We start from the raw sequence: 22601 nt of genomic DNA, 5'->3' as shown, positions 1-22601 counted from the left end.
GAGACTCTATGTGTCTTTGGAGGCAGTCATTGGGATCCTGAGCTATTTTCAGTGGCTGTAGTAGGAACTCATTCTTTCCGTAAGGCTCTGATGGATATTTTATAAGGTTTTAATTTTAAAATGAGAAGATGAATCATTTTGAATTAATGCATCTTAGTAGATAAGAGCTTTCAATACCTGGAGTCCATGGGGACAGGGCCATAAAAGATTCATAGTAGTACGGTGTCGTGACATGTACCCGGATCTTTTCCTCGTACTCAGATTCAGCACTCACTTCCTAACTCTCAGTTCTAGCAAAGAAACGTGGAGGTTAGAAACTGGAATGGTTGAAGAGAAAGTTTGAGAAATCCTAGCGCTTTAATATTATAATGAAATTCCCTATTTGGAAAGCAAAAAAAAAAAAAAAAAACTAATTTTTCCTAGGACAAACTGCAGAAAGTAAAGATGCGCAAAATCTTCTCGGCTGATGAAGCCATGTGGAAGACAGGATAAAAGCTTTGATGGTTATAACTAATAGTTGTCCTGCATGTATGATATAATTGATTGGGAGTTTCTTGCATGTCATAAATGCATAGTAGGTACTTTCTTTAAAGTGGAGATATGTTTGATTGTAAAATCAAGTTTGAGTAAAAAATAGTTACTTTGACTCTCAAAAATGTTATTTCTTCCTTTTTTTTTCCTTGCAAGTTAGTTTGTTCTAACTCTGAAAGCTATTAATAAAAAAGAGGATTCTAGAAATAAGATTGCTTTGATTCAAGCTCCTGTGCCATTAATTGGTGGGAGTATTAGGCCTTTGTATTATTCAGAACTCTCTTGATTACAAGTAACATAAACCCAATCAAATTAGCTTAAGTTAGAAAAAAATGATGATGAGGTTCACTGGCTTAAGGAATCAGAACCAGGAAGTTTAGTTGAGACCAAGGCTGTTTGTCTCCAGTGACCCCCTGCGCCTGTCTGGGTGCCACTCCATCCTTTGCGATTGCATTCCTTTCAAGGCTGGAATCATGGCTGCCCATAGCTGTGGGCTTACAGCTTAACAACTTCATGACCTAGGAAGAAAGATTCATTTTCCTACCCACTCCTGCCATATATATATATGTATGTGTATATATATATAATATATATGAGTCTATATATATATAAGTGTATATATATTATATATGTACATATATTATATATATATATGAGTCTGAGGTGCTTTTCACAAGAAACAACCTTGACAAGTGTTCAAGAAACAGGCAAAAATATAAATATATACGTATTTTAAAGGAAGGACTCCCAGATTAGTCTGGCTGGGGCATGTGTCCATCCTGGACCAACCACCATGGTAAAAGGAATAGGGTACCATAGCCCAGTCTGACCTTCTGCCAGAGCTCTTTTATAGTCAGTATTGGTTGTCAGAAAAAAAGATGCCAAACACAGTATCTACTTCTGCAGTGGAATAGATGTATGTCAAGATAAATTATTTTTTAAAGTTTATATATAAGTGTGTGTGTATATATATATACACACACTTATATATAAACTTATTTTAATAAATATCTTTATGTGTGTGTGTGTGTGTGTGTGCGCACATGCGTGCACGCATGTTTCCTGAACCAGTTGCAAACAAGTTATGTATGTCAGGCCTTTTTGTCCCTAAATACATCAGTGTGTCTTTCCTAAGTTCTTATTCTTCTATAACCATTGTCTGGTTATTCTTTTCGTTCCCTTATAAGTAATCTGCAGGGAGACACTTTAAGATCATGCAAATATCCTGCTTCTTTTCACATCGTTCTCCCAAGATTTAGCATCCCTTGATCATTCTGCACCATGCCCATCTTTTCTACGTTGGTTACAAAATGTTTTTTTTGTTTGTGATATTGTTTTTTTTTTTGTCACCCAGGCTGGTGTCACCCAGGCTGTCACCCAGGCTGGTGTGCAGTGGCACAATCATGACTGACTACAGCCTCAACCTTCTGGGCTCAATCAATCCTCCTATCTCAGCTTCCCAAGTACCTGGGACTACAGGCATGCACCATCATGCCTGGCTGATTTTTTTTTTTTTTTTCCAATTTTTTTGTAGAGATGGGGTTTCACTGTGCTGCCAGTCTGGTCTCGAACTCCTGGCCTCAAGCCATCCTCCTGCCCCAGCCTACCAATGTGCTGATATTACAAGCATGAGCCACTGCACCCAGCCTCAAAATGATTTTCTAACTCTACCACTTCCTTTACAGTTACCATTTGTATTTTGTAGTAAACAAGAGCTCCACCTTATCCCTTATTCATTATTTATGTATGTCTCATCGGTATAGATTCCTATTGTTTTCAATGACTTATCATTCTTTACTGTCCTCAGTTACTTTGGTGTTCAGATGGTCTCAGTTTTGGGCAACGAAAGCTCTTCAGGCTGACTTATTTGTCGTTTTGACATGCCATGTTTATTTTTCTAAACACCCTCTTACTTCCTGACATAGCAGGATGTTTCAGGCTCATCCTCTGTCCTCCCTGCTTTAGCCTTGGAATCAGCCATTTCTGTGAGGAGCTTCAGTATTCAACACCAAGATCTGAGTGTTAGGTGTACTCATTGCTGATGGGGCATCTTTGCTCTTAGGCCCTTTCTGTTGTCAAAACTAGGGGGAAAATACATACAAACATGCACATATGAATATATGTACACATGTATATACATACATATATCTACACACATAAACGTGTATATATACATATACATATGCACATATACATGCTTGTGTTCATACATGTTATAGAACTCATGAGTTCAACTGATGATGCCTGCAGCTGAGATACATCTCACAGTATCTCCCTTGCCTTATAGCATTTCATATTTGCCAGTTCCCAACATCAATACATTTACTCGTTTGCTTAATCCTATACCACATCTAAAATAGTTTCAGAGTCACTTCACCATATAACTACCAAGAAAAAAAATTTCAGAATTGGTTTGCTGTACTTTCCCCTTCCCCCAGAAGTGGAGAGTATGTAGTCAAATGCTGTGTTCTTCAATTAGTGGAAGAGGTTTTATTCTCTATGAGGTGCAGTTATATTACTTGTTTTAAACATACATGGATTCACTTGTTTCAGCTTGTTTTCATCTTTAGTTTTTTATGTTTTAATATGTAGAACTTTAACAGATTTCCTAAAGTCAGGTCTGTGTACAAAGGTATACTCAGAGAAGTGTCACTCCCTCCTGTGTCCCTGCTGCTGTTCTCTCCCCTACCCCTTGTAGGTAGATAGGCATTGTGGGGTTTTTTGTTTATCCTTCCTGTGTTTCTTTTTGTGTTAATTAATAGATGCGTACATGTTTTTTTATTTTCCCTTTATTCTTACACAAAAGGTAGCATATTATACTCTTTTAACACTGCTTTTTTCACTTAATATATCTTTAGAAATCATTCCCTATCAGTTTGTAGAATTCTTTCTTAATTGTTTTTATAGCTGTCTAGTATCACATTATATATATTCTAATTTATTCAGTCGCTTATGTTTAGATAGGGTAGTTTTCATTATTTTACAATTACCAAAAAAGTTGTAATAAATAATCTCATGAATATGTGTTTTTATATCGTGTGATATATCTTTAGATTACATTCCGTAAGTAGATTGCTGAGTCAAAGATTATTTGCATATGTAGTTTTGTTAGATCCTATTTATCCACTTTTTTTTTTTTTTTTTTTTTTGAGACAGGGTCTCACTCTGATACCCAGGTTGGAGTGCAGTGGCATGATCTCTGCTCACTGCAACCTCTGCCTTCCAGGCTCAAGCGATTCTCCCACCTCAGCCTCCCAAGTAGCAGGGACCACAGGCCTGTGCCACCATGCCCGGCTAATTTTTGAATTTTTTTGTAGAGACGGGGTTTCGCCATATTGCCCAGGCTGGTCTTGAACTCCTGAGCTCAAGCGATCTGCCTGCCTGGGACTCCCAAAGTGCTGGGATTACAGTCATGAGCCACCACACCTGGTCTATCCATTATTTTTGAAGAACTTGGAACTTCAAGGAGCAAAGAAACATTCATGGGCCAAATCATCTATAGGTATAGCAATTTGGAGATTAAAATGTCTTCAATTGATAAAACTCTCAAGCATAAGGTTTTTAAAACTTTTTCCAAAGAGCAGAAAGATATACCTTATCTGGTCTTCCCAGAGGATGAATTCAGATGATATTTTCTTAGTATCCTATTTGAAGATCCCACTTGTAAGCTTACAAGGAATCTTTTCTTCCTGAAACTTGCCTTTATCAGAAGAGCTCCAGAAAGAATTTTTGGAAATTAAAATGGCTTCTCTTGCCAAAGGTAACCTCCAAAAAATCACTTTGAAGATTTCCCAAGTAGAGTATTTTCTTATTTACCTGCAAATAAGGGAGCATGTTTCAGCCGGTATTTTCCTATTTTACTGACAAATATTTGAGAAAGTATTCCCAGGCTACCTGACCCCCAGCTTCTGTGTGGGAAAATCTAGTAGCTCCTCAGGCTTGACTTGGAAAGTGCTTTGCCATGACTCCTCCCTCCTTTCAACATTTAACATGTTGCTCAAAATGCACACAAGTCTCCTAGTAAAGTGTCATATTTTGAGGAAGTTCTATTCCTTAGTTATGATTTGGGCTTGGTTTAGCTTTTGAGTATGATGTTCCACAGTGAAGCACGTGATTCTAGCATGTGGGCACGCGCGCGCGCACACACATACACACACAATAAATATTTAAAATGAAGGTTAAACATATACAGACAGTATTCTAATATAATGAAGTTACATTTAGTAAGTAGATGAAATTGGTTTCAAATGCTGGAAAGAAAGATTTAAGATTCTACAGAAGATTCAGAGGCCACTGAGCATGCGATTATTAGGGTGACTTTTGGGATATTGTAAGCTTTCTTTAAATTTGTGTCAAAGAATTAAACCTTTTTCTAAGAGAGCTATAAAAAACTATCAACATCTATGAATTTGTGAATTTTATATATTTGGGTCATTGGAATGTTGCTGATTTTTTAAACCATTATTTTGAGATTCAAATAACATTAAAGGATATTTGAAGTTTTTACATTTACTAAAAGGGAGACTGGGATTTTAGAAAAAAAGAGGAAAAATACATGACTTGGTGTGAAAAAGTAATACCCTGTGACTCAGCTGACCTGAGCGTAAGCCTCTGCCCTGCTGCTGACTTTGGGGCATTTGCTGCTTTTAAATCTCAGTTTTCCTCATCTGGAATGTGGAGATTATTTGTCCTGGCTCCCTCATGGGATTGGGATGAGACATGGAATTCATAAGTACTTTGTAGAATGTAATTTGCCATGCAGTTTTCTTAATGAGGAGCCACATAATGTGAGATAAAGACTCATGTGAAAATTTAGCATCTTTTAAAACTGTTTTACCTGAGTCTCCTCTTCTGAACTGATAAGAAATGGAAGAACTTTTGCTTTTTCCCCTGCTTAAGGGTACAAGTCCCTTGTTAAAAATAGGTAATCCTCAAAAATGGCATGACCCCTAGAGTTTCAGTTCTTTAGATTGGATCAAAATAGTTTTGTTTTGTTTTGTTTTTAACTTTTAAGTTCAGAGGTACAAATGCAGGTTTGTTGCATAAGTAAACTTATGTCATGGTGGTTGGTTGTATAGATTATTTCATCCACCAGGTATTAAGCCTAGTATCCATTAGTTATTTTTCCTGATCCTCTACCTCCTCCCATCCTCCACCCTCCAAAAGGCCCTAGTGTGTGTCATTCTCCTCTATGTGTCCATATACTCTCATCATTTAGCTCCCACTTGTAAGTGAGAACATGCAGTATTTGGTTTTCTGTTCCTGTGTTAGTTTGCAAATAGCTTTCATCATGAACTTTCCTGGTAGGTAGGCAAGCCAGTCTCCAGCCTGGGGAATAGAAGCTGGGCAGAGTTTGTGCTGACCTGGTTAGGGACATATGAAGGGTGACGGGTATTCAAGAGGGAAGCAGGCAGATTTAGCGATCAGCACTGGCTGGTTCGTGTGCTGATCACCCCTCTGAACAAGGTCATCCAGTTTCCTTCTCTTCCCCATACTTTCTACTAACTCTCCTGATGGGAAGTACCAGTGTTGGCTCTTCTTGTCCCCCACATTCTGTCACTTGCCAAGACTTCCTGGTTCTACTCCTGCTGGGCCTTTCAAAGCATTTCCACCCTTGAAAGGCTTCATTCCCTCTTTCCTGGACCTGCTTTCATGGCCCTTTTCACGCAGAATGAAGTCTAAACTTCCTGGCCTGGTGCACCCTTGATTTTTCCTTTGAGCTCCATCACATAGTGCTTCTGTTCACTTGCCCTGCTATCCAGACACACAGCCAGCTATCTTTTACTAAATGTATCCAAAACACTGTTCTGTTCCCCAAGAATGCTATGATGATCAAGAGCACAGACTCCACTCGGGTTCACATCTTGTCTCTGCTATTTACTAACCCTATTGCCCTGGAAATCTAACTTAACCTTACCATGCCTCAGATTCCTCAAGATAAAATGAGAATAAGAATACCATCTGCTGGCCGGGTGTGGTGGCTCACACCTGTAATCTCAGCACTCTGGAAGGCTGAGGCGGGCAGATCATTTGAGGTCAGGAGTTTTAGACCAGCCTGGCCAACGTGATGAAACCCCATCTCTACTAAAAATACCGAAAACAAACAAAAACAATTAGCCATGCGTGGTGACGGACACCTGTAATCCCAGCTACAGGGGAGGCTGAGGCAGGAGAATTAAATGTGGGAGGTAGAGGTTGCAGTGAGCAGAGATCACGCCACTGCACCCCATCCTGGGCAACAGCGCGAGACTCCGTCTAAAAAAAAAAAAAATTACCATCTGCTTTACAGTAAGGGCTGTTATGAAGAGCAAAGGCAATAATTCATGTAAAAGAATGTGCCTGCATATAGTAATTATTATATGAAGTATTAGCTGCAATCATTAGTTATTGTTATTCCTACTACTGTCTGTCAGAATTATGTTTTTATATATACATATATATGTATTTCTGCTCAAATGCATGTTCTCAAATCTCCCCATCCACAGTTAATCATAGCCATTCATTAATGCATCCATCTATCCATTGCTTCAAAAGCAATTTTAAGGCTTGCTTAAATATTAATTGAATACTTACTATGCATAAAGCATAAGACTGCTCACTCTGAGGAATACAAAACATAGTCAAGCACATACTGCCCTCTAGGAACTTCAAGTCTGATAAGAGAGATCAGAGAAGTATAAAATACTCATTTATCCAGGATAGCAAATATTTATTGAGCAACTGTAGAGGATCCAGATCCAGGCACTGTATGTAGTTAGTGAATTCTGAGCCTGATATTGTAGTTAACAACTAATTCTGGTGAAAGGTCATTTAAGCAAAGTATAATTGGAAGTGCTTTGGGAATATAGGAAAGAGATTTTACCAGCTAGGAAGGCCAGGAAAGGCCTTTTAGAGAAAATGTTGCCATCTTAGCAGGGCCTTGCAGGGTGGATGGACTTGGCCCATCTCTACCTCTCTGAGGAAGCATTCATGTACTGCCTTGGGCTGTGGTTGTAGGTGAACTGTAGGATTTTCATAATTGTAAGCTCGTCAAGGGCAGAAGCAGTGTTCTCTTCATTTTTGAGTGCCTAGTGTTCACACTAGGTCCAACATGTACTCAATAGAGGATGGTGACGGATTAGGGAGATGTCTCTTCCTAAGAAACTTAAAGGGAGATTGTAATTTGATGATTCTTAGTATCTGTGAAGCAGTTGAACTTCCTAGAGAAGACATTTGTATAAACTGATAGTGAAGTTTTTGGAGATGTTCATATTATTTCTTACATATTAATTGTAGCTATAATAGTCATGATGGGGTGTAATAAAGTGAATTCTGCATTGATCCATGTAGATATTTCTTCCCATGTTTCTGTTTATTTCTGGGAAGAAACTCTTGTAGATTCCCCATTAAAGCCTGCCCTGGTCCTAGAATTCCAGGATGTGATGTCATGACGTTGATCACATGAGAAATCTTAGTTTTAAAAACTGCCCAACAGTTTTAATTCTGAATTTCTCCTTGTAGCAAGGAGCAAGGACCAACCCCAGTGGAGAAAAAGAAGAAAGGAAAAAGGAAAAGTGAAACTACAGTGGAGAGTTTAGAGCTGGATCAGGGCCTGACGAACCCATCTCTGCGGAGTCCTGAGGAGTCCACTGAGTCTACAGACAGCCAGGTACAGCTGTGACCGGGAGGCCTGGTGGAGATTACGGCTGCTGGATGGGATCTGGCTGACACTGATCGTGTTGCTCCTCTACGCCTTTCTCTAGCACACTCCCTAGCCCTGGGCTGGGCTTTTACCGTTTTGGTGGGTGAGCAGGTAGACTGTAGTCTTTTTCCCTAGCCCGATCAGTATACTAATGATATCCCAGTTTTTTAGTGGTATTTGCCTCATTCCTGGAAAGTAGCAGGTTATTAGGCTGCAGAGGGAGTTGATATGGAAAATGAAGTTGTGAGCCAAGCTAGGTAAGGCCTCTTTTGCCATACAGGTAATGCATTTAGTGCTCAGAGTGCCAGGCCAGCCTGTACAGGGACATTTTCGTAATCCCACATGCTGGGAAAGTCAGAAATGTATCCATTATGCCAACAAGTAAGGAAGGTTTGGCCAAACATGGAAACAAGGAGTTGCCCATCTAAACCAGATTCCTAAAAATATACCAAAGTGTGCCCGTGACAGTGTTAGGGATTTTCTGAGTTGAGAACCTCTCTTGAGAATGAAGTCTAATATTTGAAAGTGCTCTGTTTCCTCTGATATTCTTAGCAATTTATCTGAGCCACGCTGCTGCAAGGCTCATTTAGAATAAGACTGACATACTATACCTTCCAGGATCATCTGGACCTTCATGGGTTTCTCACTGCTCTTCCCTGTAGGAAAATGACAGCTAGTAATGTCATAGTATTAATAAGCAGCAGTGTCTGGTGTCAGAGCAGACTCCTCACTGCCTATAAACTGGGGCTGGTGGCTGTTAAGTGTCTAGATTGGCAGAGGAGCCAAGCACATTGAGTTGATGGGATTTGGCAGGGAATTAGGTGTTTGTAGAATGGTGATCTGTATGTGGTGTTGGGGAGAGGTTTTTATGTGGAATCCCTCATATAAAGTAAAACATCATAGAGGTAACTTAGTGAAGAAGTGATAGGAACACAAGAGAGATGCTCAGGAGGTATCTTTTAGAAGAAAAAAGAGGTGGGATTTTGCTTTTGCTTTTGTTTTTTAAGGTTTAAATATTTGAGAGTGAGCTGGCTGATAAATGGTTCCCTGAAGTGATTCTACTGTTGAGATATGATTAGTATGTAGAGATGAACTGTATGCTGCTCTGTTTGTGGAAAGCCACTGGGCTGTTTCGTTGTTGATTATTAAAAGGTACAGCTTCTTAATTAGAGATGAATCCTTAGATCATCACACTCAAGGTGACTTAGGAACCTTGTTTTGTCACACTTAAGATATCTCCCAGCATTTCAAGAAGTATTATGAGAGTCTCAAAGTAAATCCAAAAAATTGATACTAATTAGTTTTCAAACTACATTTTTAGAAGTACGTGGTAAGGATGGTGAATTTAAGCAAAAACAATAAAATTGTCATCATGTCATAAAATCTGTGCTTCCAGCAAGTGCTGGAAGGGACCCCAAAGATGGTAGAGTTCAGCTCCCATCCTTGTTTTATTGGAGGAGAAGTAGATTCTGAAAGGGGGGAAGTCACTACCGTTGATGAACAGAACACATCTCGCTGGACTATGAGACACTACCCCTTCTTTTTAGTGGATCATGGCAATTTGGAGATTGAGCTTTTATTCTGTCCCCTGCTCAGCTAGATCCCATTTTGACTGAATTTAGTCCTTAAAAGAGTGGTATTTAAGAAAGATTTCTTTTGTAAGGCAAGAAAGCGCTCCTTGGCATGTTAGTAAATGTAGATGAGGGTATTTTTGTGTAGGCTGTTGTCTTTCACTCAGAGTTTCTCTGACGGGTGTGTTTGCCCCACAGAAACGACGCTCAGGAAGGCAAGTAAAGCGCAGAAAATACAATGAGGACCTGGACTTCAAAGTGGTGGATGATGATGGGGAAACAATTGCTGTTCTTGGAGCTGGTCGAACATCTGCACTCTCAGCCTCTACACTGGCCTGGCAGGCGGAGGTATGGCCTTTGCATGAGGGTACTGACTTTGGCTGGACAGTCATTTTGACCTAGATGACAGACTTGCTTCTTGGCCTTTGCTAAAGCATAAGTCAGATCATTTTAACTGCTGCTTGTAGCCTTCGATTGACTTCCTGTTGCACTGGGAATAACATTCAGACCCCTTACTGTGCTCAGCGGGACCCTCCACGATCACACTCTCGCCTTGTTTTGCCAAATTCTTCATTTTTTTAGATAAACAATTTTTCCCTGTCTCATTACTTTCCAGCCAAAAGACTGGCTGTCTTTTAATGCCTTGAACTAACAGTTCTTCTCTACCCGCAGACCTTTGCCTCTGTTGTTCCTTCTGCTTGGGATGCTTTACGTGACTGGTTTATCAGTTTTGCCTAAAATGTTATCTCCTTAGAGAGGTCCTTCCTGATCTTTTATCTAAAGTAGATTCCTGCCCCTCATCCCAATGATGTTCTCTTTCAGTCCCTTGTGTACTTCCTTAAAGCACTTACCACAACACAAATTGCATTTGAATGTGTCTGATCTCTGATTTTGTTTTATTTGTCTCTCATTAAAATGTGAAAGTCTTGGCCGGGCATGGTGGCTCACACCTGTAATCCCAGCACTTTTGGGAGTCCGAGGCAGGCAGATCACTTGAGGCCAGGAGTTCGAGATCAACATGGGCAACATGGCAAAACCCCGTCTCTACAAAAAAAAAAAAAAAAAAAAATTAGCTGGGCATGGTGGTGCAGGCCTGTAATCCCAGCTACTTGGGAGATTGAGGCAAAAGAATCACTTGAACCCAGGAAGCAGAGGTTGCAGTGAGCCAAGATCGCGTCATTATACTCCAGCCTGGGTGACAGAGCAAGACTCTGTGTCAAAGGAAAAAAAAAAAAAAAAAGGAATGTAAAAGTCTTGTATAATAAATTGCTGTTAAGTGGATGAGATCAAATGAACTAGTAATTACTGCTGGAACTCTAATTCAACAAGCATGTATTGCAAGTCTAGAAGAATGTGCTGGGTACAGAGGCTACACAGAAGCAGGAGTGGACAGGAAAGGAGTGGTCAGATGTATAGAAGACAAGGACTTAGGAGGAACATTTCCAACATGAACTTTATAAAACCCCAAAAACTGAATGGCACCGCAGGCTGTGATATGACAAATGGATAATCTTGGCTGGATGCTGGGGTATAATTTGAGGGGTGGTGAGAGAGGAGGACTGAGAGGTAGGAGCAGTCACAGTATGAAGGGCTTTGAATATCACCTAAGGTATTTCGTTTTTATCCTGCAGATTGGACAAGGGATAGGGGGCATTGATGAGTTCAAGCAGAGGAGTAGGACCACTATATTTGCATTTTAGCAGTTTCCATTGGCAGCAGTGTCAAGGAAGAAGATGATAGTATTAGCACTTAATACAGAGGTACTAGAAAGGAGAAAAGGGTTAGGTGTTGAAAAGAAAGACGTCTGTGCCAAGGAGCTTATAGAGAAGAAATGAAAAGCAAGAGAAGAAGCAGGCTGTGCATGTAGAAGGGGCATTATTGCCAAGAGCACATTCTGGGATACGGCTGTCTGTTGTTATGGAGTCACTGTTGCTGACTTGGCAGAATTCACACTCTGTATGGAGCGGTAGCAGCACAAATATCTGTCATTCCTCCTGGATGCTCGTGTGTCTTATGGAAGCTGATAGTACTTTATCTTCCTCGGCCACCTTGCCTCCAACTTAAAGCATTTTCATATAATTCCACCTATTCTTTCGCTCTGTGTTTGCATGGAAAGTAGCAGGGAGCAGGGACTATTGTCCCTATTTTAACAATGAAGAAACTGAAGCCCAGAACGATCCAGGTCAGAGTTACATAGCAGCAGTTAATCAGTGACTAGCATATAAAAGTTGATTTCATGTCATGGTTATATTCATTACCCAACTAATGAATATAACAGTAAGAGTAATAATTTGATATATTGTCACTATAATACTTTTCAAGCAAATATTAATAGTTAAAAATAGCACTTGCAAGACTGCCATGAGGTGATAGAATTGTATTGCTTTGTAATGGGGTTTTCATTCCTCGGGGATGTTTTGGTTGGTTTGGTAGTTAAAACACTATATGGGATTTTATTTTCTCCTAGTAGCCATTTGGCCTAAGCCATTAACCATATTTCAGATGTTGTTATGACTTCTCCCCTGGCACCTGAAGGGCAGCAGTAGCTGATCTAACTAACAGAACTAATTTGGGAAATGTTATGTATCTTATTAAGACTCTTTTTTTCCTTCTAAGGATGTAGCAAACAGAGGGTTTATATATAGAGAAACATAAATTAGAATCTGAATTATATCTCAAAAAAATTTACCAAGTTTAAGGAAGAGAGAGGCCTGATTCATGGTTTAGGCTTTGACGTTCAGAGAAGCAACCATGTGGGGCTGGCCTTCGAGCCAAGGCCTGGCCTAGCATGCAGGGCAAGCTACACAGCCAGTGAGGGGACTGGAGAGATCGGCTTACCGAGTGATTTTCAAAATTGGTGGTCTGTAGAGTCCTCGTTGCTGCAGAACCAAAACAGCTCCACTTAAAACTGTTTTTACATACTGGGCTTCCTGAGGAAGTTTGAACAAAGATTTCCCATGCTAACAAAAAGCCTGAAAGCCTTGAATCTCATCTAGGATTCCAGGCAATCTCAAGGCGCATCCAGTGGCACAGAAAATCATTGAAGAAGAGGAGGCTTTTTCCTATATCCTTCTCCCGGGGCCCTCTGGGTGGGTGTCTGCCTGCCTGCTAGCTTTAGCTCAGTGCAGAGAAGGGGATGGAGTCAGCACCAGAATGGCCCCACTGCCATCTCTCTGCAGATCTGTGCAGTATCTTCTCAGTATGCTCAACCCACTTCTGTGACTGCTGGCCCTTGTCCCAGCCCCAGATCACAACCTCAGCGTTGGTTACCGAGTGGTGAGTTGCGAAAACATCTTAACACAGGATTCACTTTAGCTCAGGACTGGCATGTTATCACAGCTCTGCTTTGCACTCCATAGCACAATCCTGAGCATGGGATTCAGGGGCAGGAAGTAAGTTTCCATCCTAAATGTGACTCTTTATTTTCTTATTCTTTGTCAAACTGATTTTGGTGTGTGGAACACAAACTTTTAGAGTTCCGCGGTGCATTTACAATGTATAGACTGTTGACAAGGCTATCTCAGTTTTTGCCTCCTGCAGTTTGGGTGGTTTGTGTGATTTTGCCTTTTGGAACAGAAGGACTTGAATTTGAATAAGGCTTTGGCTCGTGGTGCTCTCCTGTGCTGTGCTCTGTGTCTGCGTACAGTGTACTCTTCTTTGATAGGCCTTTTTCTATACCTGGCAGGCTGAGCTCAGTTGTTTCCTCCTTCCGAAAGTTCTTGCTCCTCCGAGCTGGGGATAAGTGCCCCTCCCCTTTGCTCTTAGGGCACTCTAATATGTTTAACTGTCATTGTCCTTCGAACACCTGCCAAGTTTTTTGTTTCCGTCTTCTAAACCATGAGTTATGTTAGTGTAGGATTTGTATCTTTTTTTGTCCTATGTGCCTCTCAGGTAGGAGAGTTTCAATAAACTAAAATTTACATTTACTCCCAGGAACTATTCAGATGAAGTGGCACTTTCCATCTTCTGTTTGATAGTGTTTTCCACTATTGTAATTATTATTCCCTAAGTCTAGATTGAGCTGGGATCATTGCACCACTTATTCATAGCCTGTGATGGTCCTGATTTTCAGTGCCTCTGCCATACTGTTTTGATGATCACTCCTGATCGTTCCCCTAATCAGATTGCAGAGTTTTGCAAAAACAGGCATCACTTTTTAATTTATTGTAATTTTTGCTTAGCATAGGTAGAACTTTATGTTTCTGTTGGTTAGTAGCTAATATAAAGACCTACTTAGTTGAACTTATCAAATAACTTATTCAGTGAGTGAATAAATATGTTTAAAACTCATTATGTAAACTGGTATGATTTGTTTAAGCCTCTGTATTAGAAAGGAAAGAGATTTTTCTTTTCTCCCAGGCTTTTGTTTCCTCCATTTCCTTATACTGGCATTTTTTCCTCACTGGTATTCATCTCTGTCTCACTTAAACCCTCAGAAAGGCCTCCTTTCTGAGGCTCCTTGCTGCTATTTGGCATTGCCGTAGCTTCATGCCAGCGTGTGTGACTCGGTGCAGAAGTGTCCACTGGGGCCCTTTATCATAAGGCTCCTGTCAGCTCAGCCTGGGTGGGTAATTTCTTGAGTCTTCCCATTTCTTCACTGGGTACAACCACCAATTCCCACACTGTCTTTAGGTTGTTTCCTGTATTTGTTTCCCCTTGGTTTCTGCTGCCACCCCCTGTGCTGAGCCCTGTGTACAGTTTATTGCAGCACACACTTCTGTAGTTTCCCTGCCACAAGTCTCTGCTCTCCCCAGTTGGATACCAGGATAACTTTCCCAGAATACCAGGGGAATTGCTGGTATTTCTCAGTCTCCTGCTCACGAAATCCAAGATGGTTACTTTTTAACTCCCGTGTTAGATCAAAACTCCTGTGTTTTGTGTTCTTTTTTTTAAAGATGTGGCCACACACTACCTGTTTACTCTCATTACTACTCCTCATTTTGTGTAATGCTTTCTCTCTAATAAGGCAGGTTACTTAGCATTCTAAATATGCATCATACATCCTATATGATTGTTCTTTCATCTCTCATTTCATCTTACCTTTCTCTTTGCTGTCCTCTTTTATGAGCCACTGTTCTTTAGGGCCCAACTAAAACCTCACCTATGCTGTGAAATCCATGCTGTTTTCACTTTCTGAGCTCTCATTGGACTGTAGTTACTGTTTAACCAGTTAGCATTTACCTTGGGATATTTCTAAGACAGATATGTTTATATTGTCTTCCCTGAATGAGTGTAATCCCCTTGAAACTGGGCATCAAGCTTGATACTGGTTTTGTATATTCCACGGCACTCGGTAAATACTGTGGTTTGAAACATGATTTGTTTCTTGTTAGGCTCCCTCCTTATGGTTTGCTAAATAGAAGTAAAAGAGGTAGTTGGTTGAGGTTGAAGGTAAATAGGGTTAAAAGTTTTTGAAATTTTTCCCTAAGGATAAAATATTAAGATTATATAAATCTCTGACATAAAAAGAGTATGAATTAAAATGGTCTTCTTTGAAGGATAATTTAAGGAAATTCCAAGCAGTTGAGAACAGATGGTTGTTATGGAAGTGTGTCTGGCAAGCAGATTTAGTTTATATCTGTGTGTATCTGTATACACTGAGTGTTTATACACACATGATCGTACTTACGCACAATTTCTGTTCAGGAAAAAAAGATTCTGATTTTCCAGTTTCCTTCCTACTTCGATGTGTATTTCGGAAATGCTGCTCCCTTTTCATTTCATTAGGATAAAATAAAAACCCATTTTCCATATTTGGATGATCACTATTGATTCTTTAACATGAGTGCTTACCCTCTCTTTTTTAACAGTGCCAAAAAAAAAAAAATTGAAATTTTACTTCAAACTCCTTAATTTTCACTTGAAAATTTCCTATAATGAAGAGTGTTTAAACCCTGACTTCTTTTAATATTCAAAGTCCTGTGCTTTCTTCATCCATGTGTTAAAGTTTCTTTAGATTTGGTCCTAGTTAAATATTCTGAATTGTAATTAAAATCCTATCATCAGAAACCATCTTTATCTATTCTTCATGGTAGGTAAAAATAAGAAAATATTTGAAGCAATCTAGTAGTAAGGAACTTTGTTCCTTTGAGTGTGTGTGTACATGTGTGGATGCTTGCTTGCTAGTCTGAGATATACAGACTTAGGAGCAGGTGGGGAAAGTAGTCAGCAGTCGTGAAAGTTTACTGCTTGCCCACAGATATAACTCATATGTCATATCATTTCCAGAGCCTCTTCTAATTCGCCCAAGTGCTCTGGCTTCTGTGTTCTCATAGTACTTGCTTTTTACTTCTATTACCATGTTCTATTGCAAAATCTCCTAACATTATTTATTCAGAAGTATTTATTGAGCACCTACTATATGCCAAGGACTATCTAATTTCTGGAAATAACACCAAGGAACAAAAGAGACAGAAATTCCTGCCCTCGTGGAAGAGCCTGCAACAAATTCACAACTGGTCTCTCCCTCCAATGTTTGCCAGATTTTGAACCTACATGGCATGGGAGTTCAAAGGACCAAGGTCAAAACTTCCAAAGAGTAGAAGTAAATAGGGAGAGGCTGTTAATAAACCTTAAATAAGAAAATTACCTAGTACATCAATGGCAGTAAGTGCCATTCTAAAAATATATTAGAATAAGGGTGATATGGAATTCAGGGTGAGGATTGCAGTTTTAAATAGGGTGGTCAGAGTTGCCTTCGCTAAAAGTATAATATTTGAGTAAATAATTGAAGGAGGTAAAGGAGAGAGGGAGTTGTGCAGGGCAGAAGAACATCTTAGACAGAGGGAATAGTCTATACAAAGTCCTGCGGTAGAGGCATGCGTGGTATGCATGAAGAATGGACAAGGATAACTGAAACATAGCAGATGAGGTGGGAGGGTGGGCAGGAACCCTGTAGAATTTGTAAACATTGGAAAATGTTTAGTTTTACTTTGAGTTAAAAGAGAAGCCTTTTAAGCAGTGTAAGCGGAGCCTAATAAAAAGGGTCATTCTGAATGTTAGGTTGAGAATAGACTAGTAGGGCAAGAACAGAAGCAGGGAGACAAATTAGGAGACTCTTGAGAATAATCTGGGTGAGAAATGAAGGTGGTACAGACCAGGTTAGAAGCAATGGAGATGGTGAGAAATAGGCTGGGTTTTGGACATACTTTGAAGATAGAGCCAACAAGATTTCTAGGCCAGTCAGATATGGTGTATGGAAAGGAAAGAGAAGAGTCAAGGATTACACCAAGATTTTTGGTTTGAGTATCTGAAAGGATAGTTTACTCTAACTCAGCTGGGAGAAGACTGTAGGTAGAAGGGGTAGGAAAGGGGGATTGGATAGGAGTTTAGTGTGTGGATATTTTAAATTCGAAATACCTCTGAGATACTCAAGTGGAGATGGCATATAGGAATTATGTATATGAGGCTATTGCCAGGGGAGAGGTTCTGAGCTGGATGACGCCTGTATTTAAAACCCCGAGACCGAGTGAGATCACCAAGAGAATGAATACAGATAGAAAAGAGAAGAAACCCAAAAACTAGGCCCTAGACTGCTCCGGTAATAAGAGTTAATATTGGAAAAAATATATATATAAATTGCAAAAAGCTCTTTTTAAAGGCATCAAATAGCTGTGGAAACAACAAGAATTAGATGAACTAAAATATCAGACAGTAAGAGTCATCCGTAGGTGGGCTGACGACGGCTGGCTGTTTTCTTCTCTGGAGGCATTTCTCAGTTCTGGGAGTGGGCCGAGGATCAGGTTTGGCCCAAACAAAAGAGACTGTTCTGGATAGAAGAGAAACCATCTGACCCTGGTGGGGATTGAATATACAAGGCTCGTGGAATGTTTGGAAACTAAAGAAATCCCCAAAGCAAGGGGATTTCCTCAAGAGACTTCTGCTGAATTCTGGGGTATCCCAGGAAGCTGGGAGTTCAGCCAGAAGGCAGATTGAAATTTCATAGTTGCCTGGTACTTAAGAGACAAAAAAATCGCTAAAGGAATGGACCTACCACAAAATACTGACTCTTGCTTAAGATATTTGTCGGACTTTTAACCTGCATGGGGTAGAAGACTAAAATACTAAGCTCAAAACCTCCATAGAGCATGTTTCAGGGCTCAAGAGAAAAAAGACATGCCAGTCTCTCAGTCAGTGACCCTGGATACTCATGTTCCAAAAACAGTAAAATAAGAGGTGGATTGAATCTTAAAACAGTAACTCAGTCCTGACCCAACTCAGTCTCTGACTGGATCAAAGGGACCACCCCCTCGCCCTGGTTGTCTAAGAGAAAATGGGAAACACTTGTAGTAGAAAATATTGTTTGGAGCTGCTACAATTTGTTTGTCCACAGTGTCCAACATAAAATAAAAAAAATTAGACATTCAAAGAGGCTGGAAAAGGTGGCTAAAAATTAAGAGAATAATCATAAAATAGAAGCAGACCCCAGGTGATCCAGATATTAGAGTTGGCAGGCGGAAAGAACTTTAAAATAACTATGATTAAAATGTTAAAGAAAATAGAGGGGGCCAGCACAGTGGCTCATGCCTATAATCCCAGCATTTTTGGAGGCCAAGGCTCGAGTATCACTTTGAGCTTAGAATTTCAAGGCCAACCTGGGCAACATGGCAAAACCCCTTCTCTACAAAAAATACAAAAATTAGCTGGGTGTGGTGGCTTGTGCCTGTAGTCCCAGCTACTTGCAAGCCTGAGGCTGGAGAATCATTTGAGCCCGGGAAGTGGAGGTTTTAATGAGGTGAGATCGTTCCACTGCACTCTCCAGCCTGGGTGACAGAGTGAGATCCTGTCTGAAAAAAAAAAAGAAAAGAAAATAGAGGAAAAGATGGACAAGATGAACTTTAAAATGAAGACTTCCAACAGAGAATTACATCTATAAAGAGAATCAGATAACAGTGTAGAATGAAAAATCCAGGTTATAAAATTCAAGACCAAGTGGATAGGTTTATAAGTAGATTAGATGCAGCAGAAGAGGAGTGAATATGAAGACAGATCAATGGAAAATTTCTAAAGCACATAGAGGAAAAAGAATGAATCAAACAGAGCAAAAGGTAAAAGCATAAGAAAGAGAGACAAGTGCGATGCAGTTAAAAGTTGTAATGTATTTCTTTCTTTTTTTTTTTTTTTGAGACAGAGTCTCACTCTGTCACCCGAGCTGGAGTACAGTGGCGCAATCTCAGCTCACTGCAACCTCTGCCTCCTGGGCTCAAGCAATTCTCGTTCCTCAACCTCCCAGTAGATGTGATTACAGGTGTGTGCCAGTATGCCCAGCTAATTTTTGTATTTTTAGTAGAGATGGAGCTTCACCGTGTTGGCCAGGCTGGTCTCAAACTCCTGACCTCAGCTGATCCACTCACTTCGGCCTCCCAAAGTGTTGGGATTATAGGCGTGAGCCACTGCACCCAGCCGAAAGTTCTAAGTATTTCTGATTGGAGTGCTAGGGATAGAGGAGATTGGAGCAGAGTAGCATTTGAAGATACAACTAATGACCAAGAATTCCTAAACTGATGGAAGATATCAACCAGTAGATTCAAAATCAGATAACTCTCAAGCAGGAAAAATGCAAAAACAAAACCATACCTAGGCATATGTTAAACTATATAAACAAAGACTGAGAGAACATTTAAAAGCCACAAGAGAAAATCTGGTGGATAATATTGTATTAAGTAGTACAATATTGAATGCATTCTCTCCTGAATTTCAGAGTAAGAAAAATATTTCACTGTCATAATTTATACTCAAAAATACAATGTAGGACCTGGCCACTACAATAAAGAGAAAGAATAAATAAAAAGTTAAAAGATTAGAAAGGGAGTAGTAAAACTTTTTTATTATTTGTAGATGACGTGACTGCGTAAGTAGAACATTGAACAGAATGTACTAACAAATCATTGGAAATAATAAATGTAGGTTTAGTTAAGTTGGTGGATATATAAAGACTATGCAATATGGATACATAAAGACAATATGCAAATACATATTTTTTATTTCTATAAACTAGTGACATAACATCAGGAAAGGATAATTATTAAATCCCATTTATAATAGCATCAAGGTATTAGAGACCCTGGAATAAGTCAAAAAATACACAAGCCGTCTATGCTAAAAATATAGCTATGAAAAAGAAGAACTAAACAAATAGATGTAGCACATATGGGGTTTTGTTTTGTTTTGCTTTGCTTTGTTTTGTTTTGTTTTGTTTTTGAGATGGAGTCTCACTCTGTCACCCAGGCTGGAGTGCAGTGGCATGATCTTGCTCTTTGCAACCTCCACCTCCCAGGTTCAAGCGATTCTCCTGTCTCGGCCTCCCGAATAGCTGGGACTATAGGCGTGCACCACCACGCCACGCTAATTTTTGTATTTTTAGTAGAGACAGGGTTTCGCTGTGTTGGCCAGGCTGGTCCCGAGTTCCTGACCTCAAATGATCCACCTGCCTCAACCTCCCAAAGTGCTGGGATAATAGGCATGAGCCACCGTGCCCAGCCATATATGGTTATTTAATACTGCAAAGATGTCTATAATTCAAACCCAGTCAAAAACTAAGCAGGGCATTTTTTAATTGGTGGAAATTTATATGAAAATTCTAAAGACCTATCTAACATAACCTGAGATAGTCATGAAAAAGAACTAAATTGGAAGATTTAACTGTAAGACTTTGTAATCAAGCTATAGGAATGAAGACGGGGCAGTATTGCCATAAGGATAGTCAAATAGACCAGCTGAACAAAATAGAACTACCTTGTCCAGTATGGACCCTATCAGCCACATGTGCCTACTGAGCACTTGAAATGTAGCTAGTTTGAATTAAGATGTGCTATAAATATAAAATACCATATTTTGAAGACTTTGTATGAAATGACTATTAAAATATTTTTTAATTTTTTAATTGATTACATATTGATAATTTAGATATATTGGTTTAAATGAAATATATTAAAATTACTTGCACCTGTTTTACTTTTTTAATGTGGCTACTAGAAAATTTTAAATTACATATGTAGCTTAATGATGTTGGTGGCAACACACATTTCTTAAACAGCACACAAAAATACTATTCATAAAAGAAAAGATTGATAAAATGGATTATATAGAATTTCTGTTCATCAGAAGACACATTAAGGGATTGAAAAGGCAAACCATAGACTGGTAGAAAATGTAATCTGTCTATCTGAGAGAGGACTCTTATTTAAAATAATTCTTGAAAATAAATTAGAACAATTTATAAAATAGGCAAATGACTTGAGTAGGAGGTTCACAAAAGAGGATATCCAAATGTCCAGTAAGCATATGAAAAGGGGCACAGCATCCTCTGTTATCGGGAAAATGTGAATTAAAGAGACAACACTATACATCCACCAGAATGGCTAACATGCTAAAGACTGACAATATCAAGTCACCCAGAACTCCCATACCTTGCTGGTAGGTGTCAAAATTTTTACAATCACTGAGAAAATTTTTGACAATATTATTTATTTATTGACAATATTTATTAAAATTAGACATCTACCTACCCCATAACCCAGTATTTCTTCTCCTAGTTATATATCCAAGATAAATGAGCATATTTTTCCACCAAAAGACATAATTTCTATGAATTTCTTGTGTAATACAAAAATTGGAAGCAAACCAAATATTCCTCAACAGTAGAGTGGATAGTTTATTTATATTACAAAATACTACACAGTGTTAAAAAAAAATGAACTACATACTGTATGATTCCATTTACATGAGGTTTAGTAATACGCAAAACCAGTCCATGGTGGTAGAAGTCTGAATATTGGTTACTTACAGTGGGGGCACAGGACTTTTCAGAGTGTTGGAAAAATTATATAACTAGATCTTGAGTGGTAGTTACATAAGTGCATTTCTGTATGTAAAAATTCATCAAGATGTACACTTGAGATTTCTGTGTACTACAAGCATGCCATACCTCAGTAACTAAGCATTATGTTAGCATGCCTGATAGTTCCTTGATGATTAAGACTAGACATATCTCATTTACTTCTGTAAGACCAGTGCATAAAGTAAAAGCACTCCATAAATAATGTGGGATAAAAATTTAGGAAGGAAATGAGGTAGGAAGCTGGTTCATTAGTCTAGTTTCTTTTAACCTAGCACCTGTTCGCTGCCCACTTGCCATAGTCAGACTTTAGTTAGTTGGCTGCAAGATCAGTGATAGTGGTCCTTGCTGCTCATTAGAGTACACCTGGCTTTGGCCCTTTGCTGTTACCGTCCTGACAGTATGTAAGTCTGAGTGTATGGAGAAGGGGGAGACTTCTTAAATCAAGTGACATAAATCAAGAAAAATAGCTGTCTGTACTCTGTAGCCTCAGAGAGTTTGACACTTTATTTCCTCACTGTATTTCCTTCTTTCTTTTCCTCTTCCTTGTTGTTTAGCATTCAACAAATACCTATTGATTATGCATTTCCTGGTCTAGCTATGTCGGTATATAAAACAAGGATCCCTGCCCTCTGAAGGTTTATGTAGTAAAGGGAGAAGACAGCAATAAACAGTGAACTGCCACCTTCTCCCTGCCACCTGTCTGTGTTTAGGAACCAAGCAGAACAAATACTTAAACAGAGAAACAAAAGCATAATCTGTATTCACACCCCTTTCTTCTATTGTATGGTAATTATAGTTTACTTGCCTTCCTGTTGAGTGGTGAGAAGGGATGTGTGTGGTTTTGGATTAACTTCTGCATGGCATCTAGCACAATGCCATGTGTCTGAGAGAGCTTAGTAAATATTTGTAACCTTCGGGAGCATCTGCCTGTGCCTGCTTGCTGATTTCCATAATTCTTTTCTGCCATATGCCTTCCTCA

General features: G+C 39.4%; 1 protein-coding gene across 5 annotated transcripts in view; it reads left to right on the top strand.

Moving 5' to 3' along the window:
• CHD6 (chromodomain helicase DNA binding protein 6) overlaps window positions 1-22601 on the top strand; it is a 223908-nt gene that overhangs the window by 95971 nt on the left and 105336 nt on the right. For all 5 annotated transcript variants that reach the window (XR_008517177.2, XM_054542308.1, XM_024238849.2 and 2 more), the window contains 2 exons: window positions 8032-8179; window positions 9982-10131. Coding sequence is in view for 4 of the 5 variants with exons in the window: in XM_054542308.1 (XP_054398283.1) it covers window positions 8032-8179; window positions 9982-10131 (298 nt within the window). In the remaining variant the exon portion in view is untranslated. The remainder of the gene's footprint in view (window positions 1-8031; window positions 8180-9981; window positions 10132-22601) is intronic.

The sequence above is a fragment of the Pongo abelii genome, chromosome 21 (genome assembly GCF_028885655.2).
Source record: "Pongo abelii isolate AG06213 chromosome 21, NHGRI_mPonAbe1-v2.0_pri, whole genome shotgun sequence".
Lineage (NCBI taxonomy): Eukaryota > Metazoa > Chordata > Mammalia > Primates > Hominidae > Pongo > Pongo abelii.
This window is presented reverse-complemented; position numbering and strand designations above follow the sequence as displayed.